The following is a 20,637-nucleotide window of genomic DNA, read 5'->3' on the forward strand; positions in this document are numbered from 1 at the left end:
GGGACAGAGCAGGCAGAAGGACGACGAGAGCTGCCGGCCCCACGGACAGACACACTTGGGGAATAAGACGATGAATTGTGGAAACAGTCCACGGAGACACGGAGACGCCCAGATACATGGTTGGGCAGAGGGACCATCTTTGCAATTATGAGTAAAAGAATGGAATTTGTCTTAGGGGAGGATGTTCCAATGAACAGGGACAGACTATGAAAGCAGACGGTGTTGGTTGCAAATCCCAACTTTGCCGTCAGCTCTGTTACTAGATGCCAACACCATGACGTTCTACACCTCTGTGTCCCTGTCTATAGCTGGGAGGAATACTGTTGGGAGAGACCACTAGCTGTTCTCCCAGGGTTCCAGAGTCATCAGATGGCCCAGGCACATGGAGGCCCAACACAAGACTCTACTTCCCAGCCTCCGGGGAAGTGAGGTATGAACAGGTGCTCGACCTCCAGGCCTCTGGGGAGAGTGTGCATATCTTCCTTGGGAGAGAGTTGACCTGCCCTCTTTTCTTTTCATCTTTTGCATGCACCCACCCCTGTCCTGCTCTGAGGCTGGACACAGCATCATTCACCATGAAGATGAAGCTTCTGTATCCTGCAGGGGCTGGAGGAGCCTGGAAGATTCTGCATCCCAGGGACTTTGTGGACCATTCAACTCTAGACTTCACTCCTGAGACAGACATACAAACGTCTCCCTCTTGTAAGCTACTGTGTTTTTGTTTTTTCGTTTTTGGGTTTTTTTTTTTTTCCTGTTCCTCACAGCCAAATCTGAAACTAATATAGTCACAATATCTCCTAATTAGGAGGATTAAATGAGATATCAAACGCAAAGTGTTGGCGAGAGTGTCTGGCAGGCAGTAAATATGCAACAAATACAAGTGCTGACTGTTATCAAGTATGTCTCCAAAAGATATTCAATGGTCACATTAAAAAGATGACAAGTTTTAAGATTATGAGATTAGCAAAGAAAGAAGTCTTTAACCACCTACAAAACATTTTTGTATGGAAGATACAAAGGTAAGGAAGACACCAATAGCTGTTAAGCATTACACACCCTGGTCAGAACTAAAACGTCTATGTGGAAAGACACCAGGTCCGACGGCTGACGGGAGTGAGCCAGGAGGGGCTGGAGACATAAAGAGGCACACTGGCAGCACTGAGAGATGCCCGTGTTGAAGCCAAAGAAAAGAAAGGTGTAGAATGCTGCAGAAAATCGATGAAACAGTGGCAAGGGGGAAAGGTCAGAAGTCACCTCTGATAAAAGGATCAGGATCAGTTGGGTGCCCAGACAAGACTGAGCAGGGTGTTTGAACGTTCAGACACACCGGGTTTTTGGTTTGTGGCTGTTTTTCTGGTATTCAAGAAGGAAACTTCAATTCTGATTTATTTTGTCTCCAGCAGGTAGTAAGTTTACATTGTGGCAAGTTAACAAAAGTGAACAGCCAGTACTTTTTCATCCGTGGCATTGATGTAATCTTAGGTCCGACATAGGACAACTTTAGTTGAAAAGTGAATGTCTGTCTCAAAACTGGTCTGATCTTGTCTATCAGGTAATATGGAGTTCCATATGAAAATATACGTTTAATGGATTACATTGGAGAAAACAAAATCTATTTATGAGGTTACTTTTTTTTCCCATTAAAGAAAGTGAATGGTTGGGAAAGGTAAGCCCATAACTGATGTGTGTGAATGAAAATGACATAAAATAAATTAAATAAAAATTTAAAAGTTCAGGGAAGCCTTTTCCAACTGCCTAAGTCACTCCTTCCCTAAGGTCACCAAAGCAAATTCTGTCCATCTTGGGGAGACAGTACAAGCACGTGTACGCACCTTGCACCTTGCTACTGTGTTCCGTGGGCATGTAAGTGAATTAATGGGTACATGTGAGAGAGAGCAGAAGCTTGTGGCAATGCAGCATTTGGCCGAGCTATCCACAAAGGAAAAAGAAATCCTAAGACTTAAAATACATCCTTGAAATGGTTTACACATGTATACTTTTTCTTAATTGCTACCAAAGTTACAGTAGGGCGGAGAGCATGTCCTTTTTAAGGTAAGGTGAAATACGGGAATGTTCTCGGTGAGGCGAAATTTGGATCTACTGAATTTCACATTAGTTCAGCTTCCGCCCTCGATATTTTATTTCTGACCCTTTAGCTCCAGCTCATGATAATGAGATGAGGAAGGACATCCAATGGCACACAACCACAGTTACGAATGAAGACGAAAGCCAAGCGCAGCCTTCCCGACGCCGGCCAACTCCTGAGACATAAGCGGCCCTAATTAGACTCTCTTCTCTTTGATTAGGTGTACTTTAGGGGCAAAATTAATTGTTTAATGAAATGAAAATTTTAAATACTGAACACTGCAAGCATTTTTCCTCACTTGCCAGGGTATGGCTGGTTTTAATCTTGGACCATTACTTAGCTCTTATTTTGAAAAGAATGTGCCTTTCAGAAAGTTGGATATGAACACATTCCTTTAGAATGAATTCCATCATCCTACTGCTTTTTGTTGTGATCTTTATTTTTTTACGGATACATATTAGATGTAAATATGTTCAGGGTGCACGTGATAATCCGGTGCATTTGTATCATCAGATCAGGGTAATTGGGATGTCCATTACTAGTTAATATTAATGGAATGTACATTTCCAAATAGCTAGAAGGGAATAATTCAAATCTCCCTGGTGTTGTGATTTTTAAAGAAAGGGTTTTAAAATTTTTTTAATCACAAGAGAAAAAAAAATTTCCAGCAAACTTGAATTGAAAAAGGAGCAGGATTTAGGGGCCCTGCTGGTTCAACATGAGGACGGCCACATTCTTCTTCAGGAGAAAGAATGGTGTCAGCGCCCTGTTCCTCTGAACTAATTTTTGTAGCTTCCTGGAGAGCCCGTTTCCTCACAGAAGCAGGACATTTCAAATAAATGTGACTTTTTTCCTCCTAGAATATATCAAGATTCCATACATGCTTGTAGCAAATGCTTTAAGCTGTTAATTACGTAGAACACTACATTGTATTCCAGAATATGCCTGCAGCTATTCCACGGATTGTGGTGTGACCAGCTGGTTTGAGGGCTTTCCCATTAATGTGAGCATTTATTTCATAGATTATATTCACTGGCTCGAAAATCCTGAAGCCAAGTATCTATCTACTTTAAGATGAATTTAGCCCATAAAACCAAGTTGTCATTGTGTTGAATTTTTAATAACATTAATTCATATGTCAAAAGTTAAGGCCAAAATTTTTCATACATATTGAACAGTAAATTTTAACTAAAAATTCCCACTTGAATGCAAGAAAAGTTATCCAAGGTATAATAATGCTTTCATGAGCTCTTTTAAAATATAATAGGTATAATGATACCAGATCATAATTAAATTTTGTCATTCAACTTGCTGAGACAACTAAATTATAGAGAAGACTTTGTATATAAAAAGTTAAAAGGGTTTCATGTTTTTAAAGAGTGAAAACAGAATCCTAGCTCTAAGTTTTTGAAAACAAGTATTTAATGACCCTGAAATTGTAACAGTTAGGCCTTTGAATAATCAAGACAAATAGTAATTGCATCTTAAAACATCTCCAATCAGTCTTAGTTTACTGATATCAATGAACTGCTGGGAATCTAGTTCTCTGAGGGAGAAATCTAGCCTGGATTTGTTGCGTTTGCCAATTGCTGTGGTGTAAACACTCCCAACATGGCTGAATGAAAACTGACAATAGTTTAGCAACCAGCTGGCAAGATTCCTGAATGACCAGGAGCTGGTTCCAGCCTGTTAATAAACCCTGATCTTAAATTTCTCTTTTCTAATAAAGAATTCTGAGGTCAGGTGGCAACCCTCTCATCCCTAAGATTTATGGGAAGTGATCTACATCATCCAGGGATTATTGACAATCTCCTACGAAATCAGATCTGAGATGACCTAAGCACTCTCACTTAATTAGTACGTAAGACCTGTCTTTCCTGGGGGACGGGAAGCTCCATTCGAGCAAGTCACACTTTCTTTCCTTATGCGTTCCCATATCTGTGGCCCTGTGCACGGAGAGCAGCATCCAGCTCCGGGATGTAACTCACTCCTGGGCAAAGAGCTTCGTTTGTTTTGCTCACTGACAAATGTCTTCGCTGGTGCAGTTCATTCTACAGAGTAGGTGATCAATTTCTATTTGTAGGAAAAATGAGCAGACAAAATTCTAAATAACTAAACACCAAGCCGTGCATGAAAGCCACGACAGGAAAAACATGGCTACTGAGTTGCAGATAAGATCTGAACAGTGAATCATAAATGATTCATAAAATCCACGGCTTTTTTAGACCCTTTGGCTTGATGAATGATTCTAGCCTTGAGATCCTGTGATTTCTCCTTTTTTGGTGCTGGTTTCAGGCATAAGAGTTTGAAGAACTGCACAAAGAGGAGCTGTTACTTGTGCCTGTCTAAGCAGCAAATTTTATCCCAGGGCCAGTTGCCTCTCAGAAACTGGGTCTTGTTTTTCTCACTTACTCCTATTTTCTGTCTCTTCCTGTCCCTCCTTCTCCTTACTCCTCCACATAACGTGTTCCTTCAGCCCCTGATCCAAGATGTCTCTTCCGGCTTCTCTAGCTGGGGGTTTGGCTGCACTCAAATGTGCTTCTGCAAGGCCCAGGACACGAGTTCATCCTTCTTTAAACACCCAGGAGTCACAGCGACTTTGTTCTTTATGTCCTCACAGGCTCCATAGAAAAAACAAACAGAGAGAAGTAGACTCTCACTTACTAGAGGGCTCAGCCCTCCACGTTGTAAATGGATCTAAAAAAAGAAGCAGTGTTCCTAGGGAGATCAGGAACTGTGGCCACACTGATGAGATATATGCGTGAGCTACTTCCCAGTCTAGAATAATCCCAAGCCCATGTTTTTGTTTTTCATCTTGTACGACATACCACCAGGAAACTGCCCACAGACTTAAAGTAGAAACCCTTGAGCACCAACCTGGTGTGATTTGTGTGGCTAATGGAAGGGCTGTCATTTTCCACTTTAAAAACAATGGAAAGGCTGCTTTTTAAATGCTAAGTCTTTGGTAGATTGTCTAGGTGAGGAGGGTGGGGAGAGATTCATTGAAAAACAGTACGAGAATCACCCTGAGTTTCAGAAGGAGCCAAGAGTTGAGAGGTCACGACATGCCCTGGAGACAGACTCTAGCCTCTAGGAGCAGAAACCCAAAGTTCATTCCAAGGATGTGGCGAAAAAAAAAAAAGTCTGAAAACCATAATCACACTTAGGATCATAACTAGGTTTCCTTTGTTCCTTGATGCTAGTTGGAAATAGCTGTAAAACTATTGGAAAACCCAAATTAGATCCTGTTAGGATGCACAATTTAAGGAACTCCCGGTTTGGAGACGTGATAACATCAAAGCATTTTAACTTTGCCTTAAATATCTAAATCTAGTAAATACACACGATGAGTAACAACACATATTTTCAGCGAATCGGGATCTACCCTCTTTGAGGCTGGGCAAAGAAAGGTAAATATTTAAACGCCCTTCATTCATTCATCCATCCATCCATTCTCTAGCATTTAGCGCAATGCTAGAGGAGAGAAGAAAATGCTGTGAGCGCAGGCAGGGCAGGCGGCGTTTCAGAGGGGTCTCGGGGGGATGGACATGCACCCTCCAGGAAGGAAGAGGTGAGAAGTACTTCCAGGCAGAGGAACTTGCAGACGCAAGGCACAGCCGTGCACAGAGCACAGCAGCTGTCAGGCTGAAGCTCGGGGTGAGAAGGCAGTGCAGGAAGCGAAGGTGGGCAGCTGCCGAAGCAATGAAGGGTGGACCACAGTACCCTGCTGCGAACTTGCCATTCCTCTGCTGGGAAAGAGAGGAGCGAATGGCACAGTCCCATGATGTTGTCCCTGGACAACTATGTGACCAGAGGGACAAAGATGAGGAAGAGGGAAGAAAGGACAAAGCAAAGCATGGTGGCATTTTTCAGGCACCTGCTGGCCTCCGTAGAGCCAAGCCGTCTTCTGATTTCATGCACCCACATGGCACAGGCTGCACAAAGTGTGAGGAGCGTGGCAAGGTGTGTTTACTCACTGTTGCGAGGGTGCCAGCGCACGGCGTTTAGGTAGGCGTTGCAGTAGTGGAAGAGGAACTCGTGGTCGGAGCGCTGGCTTTTGCCTTGGAGCAGGGGCATCAGATCACGTCCATCAATGATCCTGTGTGATAAATCAGCCGGGCATCAGCCACCTCGCCCTTGGACGCAGCCACCCTGACTTCTGAAACGTCCTTCTGGACAACCCAGAGCGCGGTGGAGCTCCACAGTCGTCATCAAACCACGCATACGACGAAGACTCACCCCGGCTAAGGGCCGTGGGCAGCACAGTGACCCCAGCTCTGTCCATCTATCACCTCATTAGAGCTCCAAAGAGCAGCACGAGTTGGGACTATTTTCATCCCCATTGTACAGATGAGAAAACAGAGGCTCAGAACATTTAAGTAACTCATCCAAGGTCATGGGACTAGTAAGAGCTGATGGGTTTGCAGCCCAGGCAATGTGGCATTCACGCTCTCAATTAGTCTCCTCATTGCTTCCCTGAAACTGGATTTTCTGTCTTTTGTCTGACCAAAGGGAGAGCTTTATTCGTGAACTCTAAGTGTGTTGAAAATCTTTTTAACTGCAAATGCCAGTTAAAAAGAAGATACTATGTAGCACTGGGCAACTTGGGTTGGACAGCCGTCAGTGAAAGCGTAATTCCCCATCAGAATGAATCGGTTTGTGTACAATGATGAGGACACTGTTAAAGACCAGGACAATGGACTACACTCAAATGCAAATATATTTCCTCTACTACTGGAGTATCTAACCAGGCCGAGAAGAGGAACTTTCAGACTGCAAACAACCAACATTTAACTGGGGATGAGCAAAATAGGACTTTCTGAAGTTTCAATAGAGGGCAAAAGCCTAATACTTTGTTTTGAGCTAAACATACACTAACAACCACTTGAGCAACCGAAGTCATTGACACCATTAGGCTGCTGCTGTCAAAACAAGGGGCAGCAGAGAGCTATTTTGAAAGAGTGGGAGTGTTCAACTTGAGGGTTTTCTTTCTCTGATTGAAAACACACATCGCCGTCCTCTCTGACTGCACGGCGTGTAGAGACTGGGCGTTCGGGTGGCTCTGTAACTTGGGTAACATGCTTAAGAGGTCTCGCGTCCCCCGAGCTTTTCCCTGTAGTTTGTTTCAGCGTCGCTGAAAACTGGTGATGTAATTATAGCCATGCTGCTTAGCACTTCTGCAGCCTCAACCCTCGTTATTAAATCACGCGCTCCGCAGAAGTCTATGGCCTGAAAATATTCTATTATCATAAGTTAAAAATAAGAACAAAAGTCGGGCTTGGCTCAGTCCCCGCACCTGCGTTCCTGCTAACCAGGAGCGGAAGGCAGGGAGGCGTGGTGCAGACAGGGCTGCTCAGATGCAGGGTGCTCCCTGAGACGCTGCTTCTGTCCTGAAAGGGCAGGCATTGTGCATTCTGCTCTTCACACCCCTTTCTGGAAAAACCCAGGCCTTCCTAACGAGAGATGCTGAATAGGGTGGAAAGCAAGGAAGAGGGGAGAGGGCAGGTGGGCAGGTATGAGAATTCCTCCATGAAAAGGCCCCCATGGAGAACAACAGTCTAAAGGTGACGGCCAGGAGGCAGAGGCTGTCCATGCTTCCCTGCCCTGTCCACCCTCGGGGGGACAGACGGTCTTTCTGCGACTCCCCAAAACCAAGATGGAACCTCCATTTTTCGGACATAATCTCAATCTTAACTTCGTCGCTCTGGGCTGGCTTTTAATTTTTTCATTCACCAACGAAACTCAACATGTGATTTAAGAACATGGGAGATGGAACTGCTGTCTTAAGATCAGTATTCGATAACTGAAATTGGTCACAAAAAGGAGCGTTTTAATTAACAAAATAAGACTCCAACTCTCATAAATTTTTTTCTTACTTAAAAGCGAAACATTGGTTTTTTTTTTTTTCTTAAGGAGGGGAACAAAGTGTACTCTGCAAACTTCTTTTTCTTCAAATGTGGAGACAGACTCATTTTTTAAAAAATATCCTACACCTAACATGCTCTTTCCTAGAAGCAGACAATAAATCACAGGGCTATGGAAAGCCACCGTTTAACAGGACTGCAGAAATATGGCCTGTCAAAGACACACTCATTTCTGCCATGAAAAATTGAAAGTGACCCTATGGAGCTAAACTTTTGAGTGGTGTGTACGCTATCCAAACACTTGGGATTGTTTTAAACCACCTCTGGGATCTGTAGTTAACTGCGGCAATAACTTGGAGAGCAGCATGTTTGTATGGATGCTGCTGGTACAAACATATTTTTATCGTGTCCTGATTTGGGGGAGACGGGCCAATCCACTTTCACCGTGACACAAAGCACTGCTGTTTGCGATGGAAATAGTCTAATGGGCCTTTTCCTGCAAACTAACTGAAGTTTTCAGAGCAAGTTTGCATAGATAGCCAATGAGATAAAATTAGACAGGCTCTCTCCTAGTGTCCTCGTGACTCTTGGTAAAGAAAAGGTGCTCATTTGGGATTGTTCTTAAGTTGGAAAGTGAGATGATTCTCTTAGGGTTCCTGACTGACAGTGACAATAGCGATATTAACAATTCGCTTCCAAGGCGCCCTCGTTTCAGAATTGGAGGTCTAAAGTTACACAGCATGGGGACAACTTTCACATAATCAAAACAGAGCATGTCCTGGAAACCTTCCTGGGAACACAGTGACCTCATTCTTCCACGAACGTGCTGTGCTCTCGCTCACCGCTCAGTCTCTGAACATCCCGGTCTCTCACCTGGAACGTCCTCCCACCTGCCCCTGGCCTGGCCAACTCGGGAAGGACTGGAGGACCACAGGAGAAGGAAAAGGCTTGGGCAGATGCAGAAGAGAAGGTCTCGGGGGCTGATGTGGAGGCTAATTTGAGGCAGGGTGTTGGTGAGTGAGCTGCTTGTACAATACTCAAAACAAAGTGATTTCAACGTAGAAAGTAATCACTAAGGACACATTTTGGGGAGAAAGTACATCAATCTGTAATAAACTAAAGGGAATCCTCAGTATCTGGAAAGCTTATATTTTCACAATTTAGAAAAATATGTTTACATTCGTAAACATGAAACCCTCTGCCATATTGAATGGAAAGGCGGGTATTTATAAGCGGTTGCCCTTACGAAGCTGAGACTGCTCACGTCACCTTTTATTCTGGAAAACAAACGCAAATGACACAGAGCTCACTCACGTCTTCACCTGCACCATGCCATTGATCGATCTTCTGGGGCGACTTAGCTGCAAGTCAGTAAAAGTTACCGGGAGGGGTTAACTCAATCCCTTCCTTGTCTTCATTTAAAAAAAGCCATGTTGAGCACTAAAGTTTTAATTTCTTCTCCTAACTTAAAAAAATAATCAAATTTAATTTTATTTCAACTATGGAACAGAAGATCTAAGTATTTCACTCTACAATTTGATTCTCAGGGATGCCAGCACTCTGTTGTCTTCCCTCCCAGCTCAACGGTCTGTGGCTAGAATTCAGATGTTTTCCAAAACGTTTAACCAGCTCTGGCCTGTTGTGATTCTTTATTACCAAAAATAGGAAGGTCACAGTCTTACCATGAGCGTATTGTATCTGCTTGCAAAGATGAGAACTACAGAAAGGTTTTGCATTTTAATGACTTAACACATTTGGGTATTAGACTCTTCTTTTATAAAGCCCTGGTTACCTGCCTTTTATAACACACAAAAAGGCTGCCCTCCATTGATTTCCAGAATCAGCTCATTTGGAGACACGGGGGAGAGCGATTTTTCTCAATCCGCCTGAGGTGATGGACACTGAGAGTTCTCTTGATAAGTCATGCCACTGAATGCAAACGAAGCACTCAAGCATGCAGGAAGGAAAAATCCACTGCCGCAGAGAAATCTCACGTGGGCAGGCTGTGGGGTTGAATTAGAGAACTAGTCTCACCGCAGCGTTAAGATGCTGCAACCATCTCTCCTGTGCACCCGTGCACCCCTCTCTCTTTACTCAGGTAGAAACCCTGGATCTGAGGGCTTCTGATCTCCCTGCAAGGTTTGACTGGCCAGGAAGCGCTCCCGCTATACACAATTCTTGGAGAACAGGAGCCTGCTTGACAGAAATTCTCTCCTTCATACTAAACACGCAGAAAGGCACGAAGGCACTTTGTTGAGAGCTCATCAAACAGCGTGGGTCCAACCCTCCAAATGAGTTTCTCCTCTTGAGAAACATAAATTTAGTATTGCTCCTGCAGGAAACGGAGGAAGCTGACTCCCACCAGCCTTCACAGGAAAGAGGTAAGGCTGTTTTCTAAAGGGTGGATATCTGTGTGTCAAATTTATAGATGGACAGAGACACGAGGATATTATCTAGATGCTGTTATTGAAATGTTTGGATGGAACCCCTCAACACCGAGACTTCGTTCTACTGAAGTGACGCGTTCACCCACGTGACATTTGGGTCTATCTTAGAGGGAGGCTGTTTCCTTCATCAAGGCTCTTCCTTAGAGCTCACAGAAGAGACACAGATGCTCCTCCGCTGGCCCCAGACAGGCACGGAGAGGAGGTGGCCGCAGGAAGCTGTCCCTTCACAGATTTTCCTCTTTGCCTCTGAACTTTTCCCTTGCCTCGCCTTTCCCCAGCGGGGCCGACAACCGTTCCGAGGTGTTACAAAGATGACCAGCAGTGAGGATTTTAATATTACGGGCCAGGAGAAAAAAAATATCCTAAAGGAAATGGCTTGAACATTCTGTTTGAGCTACTTGAGGAAGTAGTAAGTGTTATTCCAAAGTTGAGAGCCGGGGCCAGTGAGGAGATGACACAGGGAGTGAGATACTGGGCTTTAGACAAGAGAAGACTTGCTGTGAGTTATGGCCACCAGGTTTTCTATGGCTAGAGTGGAAAAAAGAATAGTTTAACTAGAGTAGGTCTTAAAAGGCCCCTCAGCCCTCAGATTTTATGGCTTTGGATGGATATGAAATGTGGAAGAGCAAGGTACTGAGTTTATGGACATCTTTAGTGACTATGACTTTAGTACAGCAGGTGGGACAAAAACAGCAAGTCTTCATGAGTTCTGTGTCTTGCACTTTACGTGCGTGGATGTTTTTAATCCTCCTATCAACCCTGTAAAATTGGTGCTATTATTGGGCCCATTTTCCAGACAAAGAACTGAAGGGCCAGGAAGATTCAATACTTAGCCTGCAGTGGAGACAAGGATATGAACCCAGGCAGAGTGGCTCTAGAATCCCTGCTCTTATCCAGAGCACCCACTAGTCTCAGAGCGTGCTCCAGAGACCCTCGAAAATCCCTGGGACCCTTTCAGGAGGTCTGGGGGGCCAAAAGCATCGTTTGTCTTTTTCACTGTCACTCTGCCAGGAGCGCACAGTGGACTCTCCCGGCTGGATGATGATGTCATCACTGTATCAGCCAATCCATTAGTGTGCTTGGGGCACTTTCGTGTTTAAAAAAAAATATGCTTTAATTGCTAATGTGATAAGCATCAATGGATATAACCTGCATAAACAAAAGACGGTTGGAGTCCTAAGTCATTGACGAATGTAAAGGGGTCTTGAGACCACAAAGCTTGAGAATGGCTGAACTGTCAACACTGTGTTTCTCATGGTGCACGTGCCCAGGAACATGTTGGGGAGCAGAGTTGAAAACAGTAAGGACACAGGTGGAAAACAACGGGAGGTGAGCAAACCTCACTCTGGACTTGCTTCAGCGGAGCTGCCGTGTTCGCCTCTGGTTTCCCCTTTCCTCCTCCCTCCGACGGCAGCTGAATTTAAACAAGATTTGCAGCCGCCTGCGTGGCATTAGCCTGGCCTGCCACCAAACTAATGAAAACAATTAATCAGCGTGCTTCCCTTAAAACTCTTCAGATTGGTAATAACACTTAAGAGGGGACCATCGGCAACGTCATATGAAGTTGTGTTTAAATGTAAGAGAAAGACATTTCATTTGGAGCTTGCTCAGTCAAGACATGCTGGGGCATGCGGCCCTGAGCTGGGGAAGTAGACGCCTTTCTCACTGCTGCAGCCGAGAGCTGCGGAGGAGGCCAAAGGCAGGTGTGGGGACCCCAGCGTGGGACGCCCGAGGGGCGGTCGCCCAGCTGCCCGACGGCAAGCCAACGGTGGGCACAGACAGACTGAGAATAACGGCACCAGCACAAGGCTCAAAGAGGGAGGCTGCCTTAAACACCACCCATCCCCATTCCCAGTCACTGAACACGCGCAGGGCCTCTGAGTTTATTTCCCTCTGGGATAACAGGATTGACGGTGGGGTGGGGGGCGGTTTACGTTGGCTAACCCACTCATAAGCCCCCTACCGAGCCCGGCCGGAGGTGGCGTGCCATTAGGCAGACAACCAAAGCACCCTGAGACCTAGACGACCCCAGCCGCCCTCCAATCAGAGTACCTGTCCTCAGGCAGCGGTGATCCGGCAAGTCTGGCCACCGTGGGAAAGATGTCCATGTTGCTGGTTGGTGCGTCAATCTTTTGACCAGCCTGTATCACGCCGGGCCATCGAAAGATGCCTGGAACCCGAATACCTCCTTCCCAGTTGTTGGATTTTCCTCCTAAAAAAATCAAAAGAGAGGCAGTGGGAAATTTCAGTGTCTTCAATGCTCACTTGAACGTACGTACTCTTCCACGCTCCGTGTGGGGCAGTCCATTTGGAAGAGCCAAGTGTTCTCATTACATGGATTCAATGAGTATTTTGTGAGCAAATATATTGTAGTAGCAAAAAAGTAAAAAGTAATGTATATGATACGGTCACCACCATGTATGACATGGTCAGCATCGTAGGGTAGACAGGAGCAATGACTTTATAATCAGAAGAGTCTCTAATCTCAAAGCAGCAAAGACTGAAATCAATGGCTCTGGGGTCAGGGAATTGAAATTGCATTTCGACTTTTTACCAGCTGTGGTAGGCAAATTAAGAGCACCCCTCCCCAGTGTCAGTGTCCAAATCCCTGGGACCTGGGGATATGGGCATGCTGCCTCATATGGCAAAAGGGACTTTGAAGTCGTGATTTCCAGACGAGGAGAGCATCCTGTGCTGTCCCAGTGGGTCCAACGGGATCACAGCGTCCTCACAAGGGAAAAGGGGAGTCAGAGAAGCAGGGGTTGTAAGCACAGAGAGAGACCAGAAGATGCCACGCTGCTGACTCTGAAGACAGAGAAGGGAACCCAAGCCAAGGGATGCAGGCAGCCTCTGGAAGCCAGAAAAGGCATTCCTAGGACCCTAAGAAAGAAATGCAGTTCTGCCAACACCTTGAGGACCCACTTTTTGACTTCTGACCTCCAGAAACTTAAAACAAGAAATTCGTGTTGTTTTGCGCCACCTAGCTTGTGGTCAACTATAACGGAGGCCATAGGAAAGGAACAGTGGCCATAGGAAAGGAATGCACCAGCCCTGGGCCCTGGGCAAACGGCTTCCCCGTCCTCACAATGTGTGAGTACCCCACGGAATGATTATCCTAACTGCCCGGACTAGTGCCTGCAAGACAGGAAGGGCACAAAAATGGCCATGGTCATCACTGCTACTATTGTACTACCAGGACAGCTCTTACCAGCCTAATGGAGGAAACAGGCTTTGTGCGTAGGAGGCGACTGGAAGATAATAAACACAACGTCGAGAGGGTACGGGGAGGCTGGAAGCAGGACTTCGGAGTGGATCAGAGTGTCAGCAGATCATGTCAGAAGACAGTCACTGAAGGAAACCAAAATAGTTCACCCCAAAATCTACTTGTGGGACGTAGTTTGAGACGGCTGTTCAGAGGGTGTGCAGACAGAAGGAGCCCTGCGAAGCTGTCTTTTGCAAAGGAGAGCTGCAGCTGCAGAGGAAATGTGCACTGATGCAGCCGGCTTTCTCTCAGGGCCTCTCTTTCCCAGAGGAGCTGAGAGTCTGACACCTTTAGGATCGAAAAGCAGCATCATCCACCGACTCTTCTCTCTGAGGGCTGCTCCCTGGGAGGTGTTCTCTATACAGCAAGACCACCTGTGCCAGGCAGACCTCCCCTTCTTCTCCTCCCGTAACCTGTTTTGCGAGGATCCAAGCCCTGTTATTTCTGTAACCTCAAGATGGTACAAAAGCACCAACCATCTGGCCTTTTCTTTGAGTTCTACTTTGTAAGGCTCTCATGCACATTAATAAATTTGTACGCCTTTTCTCCTGTTACTCTGCCTTCTGTCAGCTGATTTTCAGAGAACCTCCAGATGGTGAAGGGGACATTTCTCCTCGGCCCCTACATCACCAACACCTCCACCGAGGGATGGAGACAGGGCAGTTTGGGGCTCACAGAGGCCAGGCCTGAAGTCCCTCAAGCCACGCCAGTGGCCCACACATGGATGAATAAGTACCGCTTCCCTGGGCATAAACGACTGGGTAACAAACCAAGCGCAGAGCGGAGCACCACCGCAGGAGTGGCTCAGGAAGTCAGGCTGCCACAAAGGGAGTGGGTGCCCTTCAGCTACTCCAAGAAACAGCCCGTTCTAAACAAACTGGTGCAAAGCATTACATAGAGAGTTACATGGAAACACAGCCAGCTGAAAAAGAACGCTGATTCCTAGCAAGGATAGCATATGCGATTCACCCTGGACATAAATGCCATTTAAATTTAGGATGCAGATTGCTGGAGAGAGGTTTCAGGGCTCCTGCAGCAATTCAGCATCTCCCAAAGCCGGTTTCTGACAGCCGAGGATGGCAGACTGATGCCCTCTCATCGGCAAGCTCTTCTGCTGTGGGCGCTCGGTGTGCCGTGTGTACAGACGCTGGCTGAGGGGAGATTCACGCAGAAGTTCACATCATAGTTTAGTCTCTGCGGTGGCCTCCTAAGAAGGGTTAAAAGTCTTCCCTTCTTTCATTTTTTCAACATCATCTTAATGTAATACTCTGACAGCTACTGTGATTCCTGCTTCTCAGAGATCACCTGCAAAAGTGGGAAGTTTAGCTACTTCGCTGTGGTTCATTGCAGCGTCCAGAGCAGAGCTTTGGAAGGAATCTCCCTGTGTGAATGTATCTGGTCGTCCTCCTCCCCATCGAAGTCACAGACCTTTCCCTTTAAGGTTAACAATGAAGTAAGTGCTTGCTACCTAACAACAGCAACAAGAACAAAAGGGCTAGTTTCCGGAATGGTTTTGATGGCATCTTACGTATGGCCCCCTTGGTTAAAATAAAACAACATAAATAAACAGAAATGTAAACCAAACTATTAAAATAAGGAAAAAGCACCCTCTAAAAATTTATATTCTGGATGCAACAGGGCATTGTGAATTGGATCCTGGAACAGGAAAAAGGACATTACTAGAAAAACTAGTAAAATCTGAGTGAAGGCAGTTAATAGTGATGTCCCAAGGTTAACTTTGACATATACACTATGGTTGTGTAGGGTAACACTGGAAATCACTGTTAGTAGCTGAGTTAAGGGTATACAGGGACTCTGTTTACCACCTTTGTAAATCTAAACTGATCCTCATATGTACATGAATTTTATATATATCTGTAATTTTCCCAGTTCACTAAGTGATTCTGCATTCTCAAAGTGGAGACAGCAAGAATCACCTCAGAGGGTTGTATGAGGATTGGGTTTCTTGGTAATAATAACGGGTAACTTTAATTGATCACTTCCCATGCAACACGGATTGGAATAGGTATCTTATCTCATTAAATCCTCACTATTAAATCCTACTATTTCCCTCCGTTTTATAGGTGCACCATCTGAGACTGAGAGAAGCGGTTAACTGCTGCAGGCTACTCACTTAGCAAGTGGTGGAGTTACAGATACAAATCCCGGCTTGTCCGACTGCCTCCAGAGCCTGTGAATTTAAACAATTCTCCAAAGCTCCTTTATCTCGGCAGCAGAGCACTGGTGCCCGGCTGTCTGGGTACTGCCAGAACAGGACCACAGGTACACCACCTTTAGAAACTCAGAAAGATACACCCAAATTGTAGAATTTAGAAGGATTGTGACACGGAGTAAGTGTTTTACCCCCCCCCCCCCCCCCCCCCCCCCCCCCCCCCCCCGAGAGTTAATACGTGCATTGTCTTTGAGGCATCAGGCAACGTCCTGGGACGGCTGACGGCAGCTCACCAGGTGCAGTAAGGAGTACACCTGGGTGCAGAGCCACGTCAGAGCGGGGAGAGAAGCACAGCTGTTAAAAGCAGAGTGCCCAGAAGTCCACAGGTGCACCTAAGCTCCGGGTACACCATGCTTCACGTGCTGGGGATCTGTTCCCCTCGGGGGACTTTGCTACTATTCCAGACCTCCAGGTGATGGGAGATAAGTGTTTGAGAGCACGGCTTAATGTAGAACTACTTTGAAAACGAAACAAAACTCTTGGAGAGACCCTAGAAATATCATCCCTGACAGAGATTCCAGATCCCCAAACGAGCTGCAAGCCACAAATGGCCACCTGGTAGCAGCCCTTCTGCCTGGGGGCAGAGAAGTGGCTTACCTCTGCTCGGTAGGATGCAGAGAGCGCCCCCAGTGCAGGCTCGGGAGTGTGGCGGCAGCTGTGCCTGCAGCCTCCAGATCCGGTCTCCTACGGACCAGCTGGTGTGGCAGCAGCGGGGACGGGGACGGTTTCATCCCCAGCCAGCATTCTGACGACAAAGTGTCATACTGCGGATGTGCTCGGTGGGAAGATCTGAGCCCACGGTGTGTAACACCGTAGGACTCTGATCTTGTAGGTCTTCATCTATATTCAGAAACTAAACAAATGCATCACTAAACATAATCTCGCGCACTTTTCTAAAGTTGTAAAAGGAGTGTTTTTACAACAGTCACGGCGAAAGGAAAATTTAAAAAACTTTTAACAGATGATAAACACATCCCAGCACACGCTGCCTAAGGAAAAGCGCGCTTGATGGGGCACGATCACACGTTTCCGGGCGCGTGTTGAAGAGCGAATACCGCTGCTTGTCAGATGGTGCGGCTGAGTCTCGTTCCTCCTGCCACGGTCATGGAAGAGGAGATGCTCAGAATGTGTCTGTCAGGCTTAAAAAGCACAGACCACGGTTCTCCCGGGCAGCGCTGTCGTCAGCCCTGCGTGGAGCTCACAGGGACTCAGGGAGTGCTCACTGGCTGCCTCGCCGGTTCAGCAGGCGCTTATTAAGCACAGAGTTACTACGGTCAGGAATGACGATGGATGGAGTTCAACGTGTCCCCGAAACCATTCCAGCTCATTACTTAGGTTAACTCCTCTGAGCCTTTGATGAACTCCATCACTCCGCCAGGCAGGCACCCTGTTTCACAGTTAAGAAAACTTTGGCCAGGTTTACACAGCATGTAATTTAATTGACAGTGCCAGGAGGAGTTCCAGAACCTGTCCTACTAAACTTAGCTAGCTTTACCGATATTCAGATCCCAGAAGGGGACGCAAAGATAAATGAGTGGGGACTGTGCCCTCCAGGAACCCCCCCTCCAAGGATAGCTGTGATGTACCCACGATAACTCTCATCACGTGCTGATGGAATCCCACAGGGGACACAATGACATATGAACAGGGCTCTTGCCCTACAGAAACTCAAAGTCTCAAGGCATAGCCCAGGTTTACTCAGAGACAGTCCCCGACTGAGTGCCTACGAAAACCACAAGACGTGTCTTTTCCCTGGGAAAAACTGCCTTGTGTCAATAGGTTTTGAGTTGGGTTGCAAAGAGAAATAAGCTTAGGACAGTTGTGGCGGGTTGCGGGGAAGAAAGAAAAAAGAAAAACAGGTTAAGGAATCTGATTACTTTTTTCTGAAAATTTATGAGCAGAGAAACAGTCATGGTCTGAGTTTAAAATTTGGTCGAGTGAATGTCAGATTCACACTTTCAACGTCTCGACGGCAGGTTGCGGCGGCGTTCCCGCTCCCAGAAGGCTGACGGCTGCGTGAGCGCATGTCCCCGGGCAGGCGCAGGGAGGAGGCTTCCACAGTCTGCTCCTAGACTCTTGTCAGGAACAGCTGTTTCCAAACCAGGCTTCTATTTTTGCCCTTCCAAACGCTACCACACAGCAGGTCAATCACGTCCAATGGCAAGAGCATATGCTCGTCATTCTTAGGCTTCATCTGAACAGAGTTTTATGAAATACTCTAGTTTTCCTTTTTCTCCTCTTGAGTATCTCTGTAGCCAGGATAACACTGATTCCCTGAAATGACGCAAACCACACTGAAGCATGTGATGAGTATAATTCACACTAAATGGTTTCTCGCCCAAGATGCTACATTTTACACTCCCCTTGATTTATTCATGCCAGGGACAAATACCCGCAAATTGCAGACTGGAGATACAATAATATTTGTCCAGGTTCTATTAACCTATTGCCTACCTATTAGGGAAAAAATACAGAACAAAGACCTGCTGATGTCAGTTTTCAAACGAGGGGTAAAGAATTGAAAGACACCTTTAAAATTAATGGACACAGTTGGAACACTTAAGAGTGACTACTTAATCAATACATCCAACCACTAAGTCACCTAAGTCAGGGGTTGGCAAACTTTTTCTCTAAAGAGCCAGAGAGTAAATATTTTAGGCTTTCTGAGTGGCTTTCTCTACAGCTCAACTCTGCTGTTGTAGCCAAGAAACAACCAGGAACAAGAAATCTACAAATGAGCATGGCTGCATGTCAATAAAACTTTATTTACAAAGTCAGGCGCCTGTTCGCATTTGGCCTACACCATATAGTTTGGCCACCTCTGTTCTGATTTATTCGCTTTTGATTTTGGGGGTGGGGCGAGGACACCAAATCTGTCCTTACTCCATAATATTAAATCCTTCATACTGGGGGGAGATATCACGGTGACATCGACTGAAAATTTATTTATTTTTACTTAATTGGACTCCTTCTTAATATCTTCTGCAAGAATGAAAAACTAGAAACACGTATCTTAGCCTGGAAAGTGAAGCTAACCGTACCCTGGCTGTGGTCCACCTTTCTGACATCAGTTCTTGGTGGAGCCGAGTTTCACGTAAATGTCCCCATAAACAGTTCATCCTTTCTGTGCTCTGGAGAGTCCCATCACTCCTGACATTTGCTCCGACAGGACTTGCCCCCACACATAAATCATTTCCATAAATGCCCAGACGTCTGGAGAGCATGCCCTTGCTTCCGATTGCATTAAGCCTGCTATGACAACCACTGCAGGTATAGTTCCCTACTTTCAATTTCCAGTTCAAGTTTATGGGATGTATGACAACCAATTCTATGCACGTCTCATCATCTCCACAGGACAAACGGTACTTCAGTACTTCAGAACAGACTCTATCTAATTTACCGCTGAGTCAACTGAAGTCCACAGTGGAACACCTTCCAAACAGATGGTGCTCAGTATATTTTTGAATAAATAAAATAATGAATTAATCAATGAAGACTATTGCTGTAGACAACCTACAGATGAATGTGATTACAAATTCCTATTTCCGGCTTTTTCTGGTCTCTCAACTTTGCTAGGCTGTTTCATTTTCCCTAATACATTCCATTCCAAAGGTTTTCTCCACCGGAGTTGTACCCAACAGCTTGTCCTTTGACTCTCAGAAGAGAAACTCACCTTTTGTGTCTCCCAGGAAAATAGGCTCATAAACATGAGCTACCTCAACTCCTTGCCCTCGCAGAACCAAATCTACCCACCACGGCCACATTAGTCTGACTTTCCCACCGCCCTGCTACCCCAGAATCTCAGCCTCCCTCTCCATTGACTGTGTGATGTTAGGGTCATGCATTTTGTCACCTGAAGCCAATGCAAGCAAATCACTCTGTCCGCGGCACTCAGACTGTGATGATTCTGCAGTTCAATTCCCTGCTTAAGTGGAAAACTCTAGTCACTGCAAATGGCACGTCAATTTTCAGGGTATTTGCTAATTTTAACCTAGCTGTCTGGTCCCTATACTAGCGGATCACATAATGTGCCATTTCAACCACTTTCTTGCCAAAACACGGACTCCCATACATGCTGGGGTATGCATTCCTGCCTCCCCAGCAGGATACCACCCCTCCATGAAAACATCTACCTGTTCTCTATAAATCTAGATTGTGTCAGCTTTGTGCTTCTGACAGAAGTGACAATATAGGGTCCCTTTACTGTTGCTGCAAGATCCCTAAATGCAACCGGGATGTCAACTTGCCCCTTGCTCCTACTTGTCACCTCCACATCCTACACACTTCCCTCGTCCCCTCTACCAACGCCTTTCAACAGATAACTCTGCTTCTTTCTACAGAGAGAAAAAGGAAGCCTTCATTTGGGAACAACTTCCGCCACCGCACGTGTAAACCTGCCAGCATCCGCTCCCCTCCTTCCCTCTCCCGTAGAGAACGTCCCTCCGCCTTCCAAAGACCAGTCCTCCTTCCGTGTTTTGAATTTCATGTCTCACGATCTTCTCAGACATCTGACATTCTCATTTACCCCTTGTATCTTAATTCCCTCTCTGTTAAAGCATACTCAAGAGAATTCAATATGCTCCAATTTTCCCCGGGACAAATGTCCTTTCAGCCTGCCTCTCTTCCCAGCAAATTTCTCAACAGGATTTGAAAGCTGTCTCACCGTCAACAACCCTTAAATCCATCAGTTCTCTGACCCTCTCTCTCCTCTGAAAATAAATTTATTAGCATCACATATGTATTCA

The 20,637-nt window shown here is 45.9% G+C and overlaps 1 protein-coding gene across 1 annotated transcript in view; it reads right to left on the minus strand.

Annotated features, from left to right (window-relative positions):
- Positions 1-20,637, minus strand: part of STS (steroid sulfatase) — a 149,322-nt gene that overhangs the window by 6,028 nt on the left and 122,657 nt on the right. The window contains exons 8-9 of the mRNA XM_069464093.1: positions 12,450-12,609; positions 6,064-6,185 (exon numbers count right to left, since the gene is read on the minus strand). Coding sequence (XP_069320194.1) covers positions 6,064-6,185; positions 12,450-12,609 — 282 coding nt within the window. The remainder of the gene's footprint in view (positions 1-6,063; positions 6,186-12,449; positions 12,610-20,637) is intronic.

The sequence above is a fragment of the Eulemur rufifrons genome, chromosome 30, assembly GCF_041146395.1.
Source record: "Eulemur rufifrons isolate Redbay chromosome 30, OSU_ERuf_1, whole genome shotgun sequence".
Classification (NCBI taxonomy): domain Eukaryota; kingdom Metazoa; phylum Chordata; class Mammalia; order Primates; family Lemuridae; genus Eulemur; species Eulemur rufifrons.